We start from the raw sequence: 10,496 nt of genomic DNA, 5'->3' as shown, positions 1-10,496 counted from the left end.
GCCTGGAGTGCTTCTTCTGAACCTTGAATATCTTGCAGGGGAGCAGGGAGGTTACTTGGGTATCTGCTTTTTCTAAGGTAATAATTTCCAAGGGGGGGCATCTGGGTTAGTCTGATGCAGCAAAAACAACAAAGAGTCTTGTGGTACCTTAAAGACAGAAACATTTAATTCTGGCACAGGCTTTTGAGGGCATGGTCCAGTCCACTTCATCACATGCATTATGCGTTAATCTCAAACAGGCAGACCTACATGATCTATAGATTTTCCGGTTTGAGATTAACACATCATGCATCTGAATCTGATGAAGTGGACGATGTCCCCAAAAGTTTATGCCAGAATACATTTCTTAGACTCTGAGGTGCCACAAGACGCTGTTGTTGTTTGCTCAGGTAGCAATTCAGGTGCACTTTGGAGAAGCTGCCCCCCCTCGAAGCTGCCTCTGTTCTTACACTGAGATAGGGTGGGCTTGTCAGAGGGCAAGGAAAGGGGGCCTTTGGACCTATCTGAGCCAGAGGATAATACCCTGTGTTTACTTGCACTTACATATATAATTTAAAGTTAACCTAATTTGCAGATACTCAATGAAATTGTGGCCTAGTTTAACTCCCTATCTCACTTTTCTCTTCATTCCTGATAGGGGAGCAATAGTCATCGATAAACATGATCATGATCAGAATGACTCGAGGCCTTTTCCGTCTCCTTGACCCAAGCTTTGATTACATTAAAAGCAGGATTAATTCAATCAGTGAGATCAAAGGCAAGTCATTGTTAAACATTTGGTTGTCCAAAGGTACTGGTATTCTCCAAACCCAATAGGATTTAGTTCAACAAACAGAGGGATTTTTTTTTAAAAAAAAATGAAGGTATCTATGAATTCACATTCTTTTAGCTACAGTATTAAAGCAACATTAAATATAATGAGAGAAAAACCCACCTCCCACATTTCTCCCTCCTTTTTCTTTCTTTCTCTGTGTTTTTGGGGTTGAGGGGGGAGAAGAGGAATTTTCTACATGAAGCAATAGCCAAAAAAACAAAAAAAACCACCCACTGCTATTGAAACTTTTCCCCCCTTCATCAAATGGGAGTCTCAGGAGGGCTTAAAAAGAAGAGAGGAGGGGTTAGATAACCTCTGCGATTTTATTGGCTGAGTTACCTTGATGGTTGAAAGTTTGAGCATGCCCATTGGATGGGTGTATAAAAGAAGGGACAGTGAATGCACTCGCTCTGTCTCCTCAGTTCTGGAGCAGTTCATTGAAACTATAGCTGCTAGTAGGAGAACTAAGCCCTACCAACTCTGCCTCTAGAAACAAGATCCAAGCAAGAGGCAGCAAAACAAAGCAAATCTCCTTTTCTCCCCTACAAAAAGAAGGAGAGAGAGAGAGAGAGATAAAAGGGACTTGCTATACCAAATACAACCAGAAATCCAGCCAAGCAAAATCACCATGTCAAGAGTGCACAGACACATGGATGACTGCTGCAGCCACTCAGGCGTGTTCCAAATCTGTACGCAAGAAGTTGAGAGCAGCCCTGGCAGTTCAAAGGTAAGGGGAAAAGCAAACCACCCTGGACTTATCTCCCGTTCTAAAGCAATCGGAGGGAGGGCAGTGTGAGCCAGCCAGGGCGGTTAGTTTGCAGTAGCAGCAGCAAGCATCATAACAACTCTCCAAAGAGCCAGCAGTCCGGGCGCCCGCGACGTATGTGCGCGTCTTTCTCCTCCTCGCTCTGCTTCTCGTTCCGCGTGCTCCCGAGTTCACAGAAGGACGCAGATAGCGAAAAAGAAACAAAGCTCTTGTCCATTTGGGGCGGGCGGGGGGAGAGGTGGCGCGCTGGGGGGGAGAGATTGAAAAGCCTGTCTCCGTTCGGGAATCTGAGTTTTGCTTACAAACAGCAAAGTTCCTTAGCTTGGCTCCTAAGAGGATTGTATTGTGGGAGCCACGACTTTCAGCACTCCGCCTCGAAAAACTTACTTGTTTTTCTGCACACCTTTTGTGAGCCCCGCGCAAGCGATTGATAGCGGAGCAATTTCCAAAAAGGCTGAGCTGCAAAAGCGACCGGTATGACGGAACGGGAGACTCTCTTCTTTTCTTCTTTTTCTTTTCCCATCCCATTCCCCCAACCCACCCCTACTTTCCCCTCTTCGCTGTAGACCAAGGGTTTGCGAAGCAGGAGGGGAGGGGTGAAAGCGAAGTTTCCCATTCTGCTATACTGTCATGTTGACACTAGAGGGACCCCAAGGGATGGGTCAGAATCCACTGTTTTTGACTTCTTGCAAGGATTGTACTGTTTTACAGGTTAGGAGAGCAAACGCTGCAAGACTTCTGTAGCTTTCCTGTAACTGTAGGGACTACAGGCTATTCGTACAAGGGAATTGCCCAGCGGGCGGGGGTGATTTCAGCGGGAGGGGGGTTGGTGTATCGTACATAGAAGGTGCAGTGTGAGTGTGTACACCACAGAGAAGGGTTAGATCTTCCAGAGGACTGGAGGCAAGTCCCAACTCAATACCCTTTGAATTTTATGAATGGTGGTGCCAGAAAATTGCAGATTGCTTGTTTAAACGCCTGCCTTGTTTCTGTTTTGTGTTGTCTCAGAAACAAACCGAAAAGAAAGAAAACCGCTAGGTAGTTCGGGGATACTCTTGTATACCGAAGGTCTTAATCACATGGATAGTATTGAAATCTAAATAGCTGAGAGTCATCATGTCATGCTATATGTGGAGTAGTAAGTGGAGAATCAAAGGTGAGCTCTGTCTTTGTCTATAGAGCATGCGTTTGGCATCCACAAATCTAAGCATAAATCCTACCTGTGAGTGGGATATCTGGATTGTGTCTCTGTGTGTAAGGACATGCAAGGTCATGTACTGGTTGTTAGAAGGAACATCCAGCTATTTATTACTATTATTATTACAACAACTACTGTTACTATTGCAAAGTTAGTGCCTGCTTTTCTCAAGTTGCTTAGGGGTAAAAACAACTTCCAAAGATTTGTGCATTTTTTGTGAAGAACACTCAGTTCCTTAACTCTAGCGATTATTAAATCCAACTTCTTTAATGCACACACACAAACACACACACACCAGCATGCTAGGTCTCTTGAGGAATGAAAACTCAGAGAAGGGGGGGGGGAGACAGGAAAATGAAGCCAAAAACTGAGCGAGAGTTAACAGCTGGCATAGGGCCGTCTACTTTGTATGGATTTTATTATTATTATTATTTCCCCGTCTTTCTTCCCTTCCAGCTGCTTTCCCCAAGAGTAATTGTTTTGAGAAACTTGGAAAGGTTTTAGCACTCTGCTGAGCAGGAGGGATTTGGGGCACATGAGGAAACTGTAGTTTAACATAACTGTACCAGCAGATGTGTCTGAACGTCAGCCAGGGTTTCTAGTCTGGGTGGCTGAGATTGCTAACGTGTGTTTGTGTGTGTGTGTGAGAGAGAGAGAAAGAGACAGACAGACAGACAGACAGACCCTGGTGGTGCTGGTGAGGAAGATTTACAGTGGTGGTTTTACTTGAGACACTTGTGTGGAGGCAAGAAGGGAGAGTGAGGCTTCAAAGTCTTGGGATGGACTCTTCATTCTGAGCCGCTCTACGTGCATATTTACAACACGCGTGCTGTTTCACTACGCTACTGCTAGTATTCCTCAACGGCAAGCAGAGTTGTTTCTCCTTCTTTAAGAGCCTCCAGCTGTACTTGGCACCAAGAGCTGTAGGAAGGGAAGACAGCAGAGTTTCCCTGTTAAGGGGAGGCAATGAAAAAAGGACAACCCTTCCTGTTGTCAAAAAAGCTTTTATTGAGGGATATACAATTGGAGCGTCCCTTTTGGCAAAACTTGTTGCTTTCCCAGTAACTTTCTTTAAAGGGAGAAGCTGTTTACCTGTTGCTCGCACAGAAGGCCAGTCACTATAATAGCTCTGTTTAACCTGCCGGAATGATCTGCAGCAGCCCAGAGAGATCAATGGGACCTTTTTATGTCCTTCTTATGAAGCTAAAAGGTCTTTCTGATGTGAAGGTTTTCTTAAGCTCTCTGGGGAGAGGAAACAACAGAGATGTCGCCTGCTCAGAGCAGAAAGCTGAGTTCTTCTTTATCTTGTTGTTGTCATTGTCTTAAAATTATTATTATTATTATTATTATTATTATTATTAAAAAAAAAGAGTGTTGTGGCAGCTTAGACTAGCTACTTTATTGTGGCAAGAAGGACCTTTTTAGGCAAGAGTCTGCTTCATCAGTTGTATATAGTGAAATGAGGAGGAGATTGTGAAACAAGATGCTTTAAATAGGCAGATGGTAGCAGAAGAAAGCTCATCCTAACAAGGGGCTGGTTGGGTTAACTGCATTACCAGGAAATACAGCAAATCCCAAATGTGTTTTGGGCAAATCACATGCCAGGACATCCCACCACCAACTTCTGATTTATTTCAGATTTTAGAAACAAATGCAGAAGGGCAATAAAGAACAAGTTGATAACTTGGGCAGTTAGTATTGATTAGTCAGCTGGTTGAAGGCTGGCTTTTAAATCTCCTTTCTTTCTCTTCTGCCAGATGCCCTTAGAAAGTTAAGCAAGATCAGTATATATTTTTTTAAAAAAACCTATAATTTATTTTCCTCCTAGAATGAAAATACCAACATCTAAGCAGCAGTTCTATACCCTAATGCAGACTTCCCCATCCCTGTGCCCTCCAGATGCTGGACCTCAACTCCTATCAGCCCCAGCATGGCCAGTGGTTAGGAATGATGGGAGTTGTAGTCCAAAACTTCTGGCAGGCACCAGGTTGAGGAAAACTGCCCTGATGGGATGTATAAAACGAACTAGCTGTTCCTCTTCTGTTCTTACTCATTGGCTTTCTTTAACTCCTACACCTGTATTAGACTATTTTGCTAGCAAAATTGTTTTGAGTTGTAAAGGTGCACATTGGATGGCTGAAAATGGTTTGTTAATATATATAAGGTGCCTGAACGCACACAACTACCCAAACCACTAGTGGAGAGAGATGATTAACAAGAAGCCCATTTATTATTATACAAAAATTATAAAAAAGCTGATGTATCCCATAGTTGTTAAACAATAGTGGTGGGGATATGGGATACATCAGAATTTTTGTAATTTTTGTGTAATAATAGATGGGTTTCTTGTTAATCATCTCTCTCCACTAGTGGTTTAGGTAGTTGTGTGCGTTCAGGCACCTTATATATATATTAGTCATTTAAAAACTACTGCCTTCTATTTGTTTGTGAAAATGGTTTGTTGCCTGGCATAGGAGGCAGAAGGGAGCACTTTCAGCTAGCTGAAGCCCACTTTTGCCTTAAAGAAAAGTACTGCTTGAAAAAAAGTATAAAACAATAACAAAGCAGATCAATGGCATTAAATTCTGCTGACTTGGTTGCGTTTTGCTTTGTTTCTACTGTGTGTGCGTGTGTGCGCACGCAAGCATGCATACATGCATGCATGTGTGTAAGGCAGCTAGGCAAAAGAGGACCAACCTACGCATATCTGAATGATAGCTCTGTAGATTGATCCTATTGGGGACCATTCAAATTCTGAATACAATTAGATGAGGAAGCATCTATCCTTGGGTCTCTGTGTTGATACTGAGTGAGACCGCCCAAGTTAGAGGCAGCACTTTCCACATCTGTGAGCAAAAAAGTCTATGTTCTCTTGGCAGTGCCTGCTTTCACCTTTTTGTCTTGCCCTTTTGAAGGCCCTTTCTATGGCACTTTGATGAAGCAGCCTTGCAAATAAGTCCACAAAACCTGCTAGTAGAGCTGTCACTTAGAGGAATGTTAGTCAATTAATCACGTGAGTTTTAAGTCACTTGATTTGATTTTAAAGTGGCATAAATTTGCATATGAATAAAGCAATAGTACTTTCTTTGTTCTGAGGTGATGCATGCAGGCAAGAGGGAGGTGCAGAATCCATCCCATTTGTTGCATTTTTAAAAAGAAATGATAGCAGTGTAATCGAGATGGCAAGCACGCCCCTCTGCTCCCCTTTTTTTTTAAAGCCCAAGGATTTAAACCTTAAGCATGCATATCTAGTATAGAGGCATACTAAATTGTATAGTCCGTCACTCTGTGCACAACCATTTATTTATTTATTGCATTCATATCCCACCTTTTTTCCTCCAGGAACCCAAGGCAGCATACATAATCCTCCTCCTCTCCTTTTTATCCTCTCAACAACCCTGTGAGGTAGGTTGGGCTGAGAGTCTGGGACTGGCTCAAAGTCACCCAGTGGGTTTCCATGGCCGAGTGAGGACTAGAACCCAGATCTCTCGATTCCCAGTCCAACCCTTTAGCCACTACACCACTGAGTTGTCCATAGATAGTCCTTCCTGAAACACTGAAGGGGGGGGATCTGTTTCATTCTCCCCGTTCCTAACAGGCAGTCCTGAAATGCACATGAAAGAAGGGAGTGGAGTGTGGGTTAGGGTGTGGGCCCTTAGAGTCATGCAATACGATATGGTTGGGAGGGTTACAAAAGCTTACTGCAAGTAGGCCACATGGCCACACTGGCTACTAAGCCTTTGTTATCTCTCCTGACCCATTGTCTCTAGACTCCAGTGGAGTAAACACAAAGATGCAAGATGGGTTGTTTTCAGAAGACTTCATCTGGGGATAGGAAAGAGGAGACAGTTCAACACCAGGTAGTAAACAAGCATTTTTGCTCTCTTGCTGTTCTCTGCCTGGTTTCCTATTACACTAGCTTCTGATGGTGAGGAAGAGAGAGGGAGAGAGAAACCCAAGGTGAACATCACCACTGAGTACTACTGAGCCAGCATTTAAGTGGGAGGAGAGATCACAGGATTAAATTGTGTGATTGCTCACACAGGCATCCATTTTGGTGTTGGCTTAGGTTACAGCAGAAGCACCATCGTCCTCTTGGCACAGCATTTATTACAGGTCAGGATGCTTCAAAAATGGCCCTCCTCTCCAAACCTACCAGCAAACCAGTGATGTAAGTGTACCTTGTTTGTCCCCTTTTGGCCTAAAGGAAGGGAATTAGCTTTGCATTGCATGGGGTGGGGTGGGGGGAGGGAGGGAGGGAGGGAGACCATGACATTCCAAGGCTTTACAAATGCAGATATTTCTTATTCCAATAGAAAATTGAAATATTTTCCCACCACAGAACTAGGGAGAATCCTGTAGCCCCACTGCTGACAAAATAGCTGCTTCCTTCTCTAAACTGGTCTGTGTATGAGCTCCTAGGAAATCACAATTAACAAGGAGTTGGAATCCCCATTATAACCAGTTGTGTGCTGGAGTCTAGAACTGTGGAAGAGCTCCCTGGCTGTTCCTTTTAAAATTGGCTTCTAATAAAGGAAGAGGGGAAAGAATGGAAAATTAGTCTAAGAGGAGTTATGGGATATGTGGTAGTGCTGATGAATAGCTTTCATTTGGGGACACATTTCTCCCCACTTCCATTCCACAAGACAGGCAAAATTCATGAGTTCTCTGTGTGGTTATCTTTCAGAACAGTGCCAAGTTCTTGTTGGGGTGTGTGTGTGCGTGTGTATGCATGCATGCATAGTTGGCAGGAGAAGGTTTTTAAAGTGCCACATCACCTACTGTTGCAGTGACCCACACACACAGTGGTGGGGAGAATATTGTTGGAAATGGTGGAGGAAGAGCTCTTATTTAGAGGTGGGAGGTGTTCCAAGAACTTGCAAACCTTAGACACAGATAGATTCCCAGATGTCAGGCCTCCTGGAACACACGTGCAAGCATGTTTAGTCAGAGTTTGTTGAACATAAAAATTAAGCAATCCCTTATGAGAAATTGACTGTGACCAGGGTCGATGACAAGGTGGTTAAACTAACTATCTGAGGCTTGCCCATGAGGCAGCAGTTAATTGGGAGCTGGGATTGCTGGTTGTCCTTACATGTCATTGCTGGTGTAAAGTTGTCCTTACACCTCATCAGCAAATATTGCATGACGCTGCATCCTACACACTTCTGTTGCCCGGGAGATGAATTGCAAATGCACAGTAGCTCAGCAGTCATTGAACTGGGTTGATGCAGCACAGGTAGTGTTAAGACGATACTAGAGAATATTAATCACTGGAATCTTCGGAACTATCTGGCTGATTCTTCCCCTCCCCCTTCATCTTCAGAGTAGGACCCTATTTGCTGAATCACTGGGTGCATGAGAGCCACACGGAAAGTGCTTGGAAATGTGCTTATGTTGGCTCCCTGCCTGAGGCAATCAAGTCATGCATCTATTGGCACACACTAGGTTTCTCTTCAGGCATGCCACTATGAACACTTGGAAAAGTAATTTTGATGGTGAAATCCAAAGTGAAATCCTGTCCATGGTGATGGATCCATCTACAGGTGCCTGGATGTTTTCCCTTATGGGACAAATTTTGGAAGGGGGAGGGGTGATATGGGAAGAAATACTAAGAAGCATCTTGTTGCTGCTTTTGTCTAGTTTTGTGTGTGCAATTTGTGTGCGTATGTTGGAAAAGCCTGGATATTCTGCAAAATGTATACTTTCCAGGATTAAAGAGGGCAATCTAAATCTATATCATTGATTCTGGCAGTTTCAACTGAAAATAGCTTTAAGCAAACCAAGCCTCCCTATATTTCCAAAAATTGCTCAAGAGACCCCTTAGCAACACAGTTGCTCACAAGCTGTGTACGCCCAGTCACAGCAGCTCTCTAATAATGCAAGAACAACAATCCAATACAGATTGTTAGCTGATAAACTGTGTTGGTTTAGAATAAATTGATTGCAATGCTATCCGTTAACAGAGGCAGAAATCTGGCAACCTGCACCACTCCTTCTCTCCTACCCCCACCCTTGTGCTGCTTATGGACTGCATAAAGGGTGCTTAGATTAGCACCTTTAACCAAAATATTCATGCACATCTTTGTGTTTGTAACAGCTTGGTTATGATCCTAAAACTACTTTTGGCAAAGACACTGCATTTATGAGCTTTTAAAGAGTTTTCATGAACCACAAATTGATGCATAACCAGAATGTTTTTTCCCCTGCTGCTTCGTCTAGCAACATCAGATTTTGGGTATATAGGGAAAGTTGAATAGTCTGAAATAGCATTTGATTGAAATCCAAATTGTTTAAGTAAAAAAAACCACAAAAGTGTATTTGGATCATCCCTGTGCTTTCCCTGCATAGAACAGCAAGTAACCCTTCCTCCCTGCCCCCTCCCCCCTCCCCAGGGAATTGTGGGACTATTAACTGTTTTAGAAAGTCAGGTTGCTTCTCCCACTGGGGACTAAACATACTATAAGTTACTGGAAAGCTGGTAATCCAGGATAGGTAGTATGGATTAATGGATAGAAAGCTGGCCTTGGACTCTGTCTAGGGTCACATTAGAAAGCTTGGGGCTAAGCCAGGAATAGATTGAACTAGATCACTGGTGGGATTCGTTCCAACTCTACAAAAGGTCACCCTGTCTGCCTTGTGCTATTGTGACAACCATATATTAGCCAGCCCTTCCAGAGAACTACAACACTTTCCCTTAAAACAGTGTTAAGTATGATTTAAAGTTGCCCAAAACAATAGTCTAGAGCTAGAGCTGAAATGTTTAATTGATTAATAGGTCAGATTAATGAAATTTTAAAAGTGTAATTTGCTAACCAGGTCCCCCAACCAGATTGAGCTGCAGATTTTAAAGTGTGTATGCATGTTAACACAAAGTACTTATAAAAACTGTGGGTGGCATAAAAACTGTGGATGGCATGGCAAGCACAAAATCTGTTGATGTGGATGCCAAGCCCAATCTTAAAAGAGGCATTTTCCTCTCTTCTCTCGCATATGAAGGGATGCCTCTTCTAAGAAGATGCTTGCCACTGTAAATGTGTATCAACAGAGCATGCTTCTTCTTGCTTCAACAATATTATTTCTGCCCACTTGCATATTTAATCAACTAAAATTCATGCAATGCATCAACTGAACTGATTTTAATTGGGTTGAAGCTCAACTAAAAACCCATCACAGCAGGAGTTGTTGATATTACTAAGTATTGGCTGGAGACAGAGAAACTTGTGACACTGCGTATGCGTACACACACACAATGCCTTTCTGGGGAAACTCTGGGGCTCTCTAAACATCTTCTAAGCCCCGTGGTGGCTGTGAATCAGCACTCGGTTGGTTTTACGATGCAGCCACCGCGGTGTTTCCCCCCCGAAGCTGTGCACTGGGAAAAGTCAGGGACTTACTCTGACTTTTCCCGAAGAAGCCTGGTCACCATGGCCCTTCTGCTGTGTGACCTCACTCTAGGTTTGATTTGGGGGTGTTCCTGGGTGGATGGCGACACCTGATTGGTCACCAGAAGCCAGGTAGGGGGCGGACCTGGTGAGCCATATGGCCACCAGAATGCCTGCACTGCCTCCAGCCGTTGGGATTACTTTCCACCACCCTGCAGCAGTGAAACTGTGTGCTTTAGCTGGAAAGTGGCAGCAACATGGCACCGTCAAGGCAGGGTCCCTGGCAACTTCTTACACTCTTGTATGGAAATACAGGTATCAGTTTCCTCCCTA

At 43.7% G+C, this 10,496-nt stretch overlaps 1 protein-coding gene across 5 annotated transcripts in view; it reads left to right on the top strand.

Annotated features, from left to right (window-relative positions):
- Window positions 1–1,237: 1,237 nt before the first annotated feature.
- Window positions 1,238–10,496, top strand: part of IGF2 (insulin like growth factor 2) — a 960,921-nt gene continuing 951,662 nt past the window's right edge. For 2 of the 5 annotated variants that reach the window (XR_010025053.1, XM_063117161.1), the window contains exon 1: window positions 1,238–1,541. Coding sequence is in view for 2 of the 5 variants with exons in the window: in XM_063117161.1 (XP_062973231.1) it covers window positions 1,443–1,541 (99 nt within the window). In the remaining 3 variants the exon portion in view is untranslated. Of the gene's footprint in view, window positions 1,542–1,640; window positions 1,695–4,992; window positions 6,639–6,847; window positions 6,950–10,496 lie in introns of those variants that run through there. The other 3 variants (XM_063117163.1, XM_063117164.1, XM_063117162.1) reach the window with 3 other exon arrangements.

The sequence above is a fragment of the Elgaria multicarinata genome, chromosome 2 (genome assembly GCF_023053635.1).
Source record: "Elgaria multicarinata webbii isolate HBS135686 ecotype San Diego chromosome 2, rElgMul1.1.pri, whole genome shotgun sequence".
NCBI lineage: Eukaryota > Metazoa > Chordata > Lepidosauria > Squamata > Anguidae > Elgaria > Elgaria multicarinata.
Note: the sequence above shows the minus strand (reverse complement) of the source record. Positions and strands in the feature narration are given on the sequence as shown.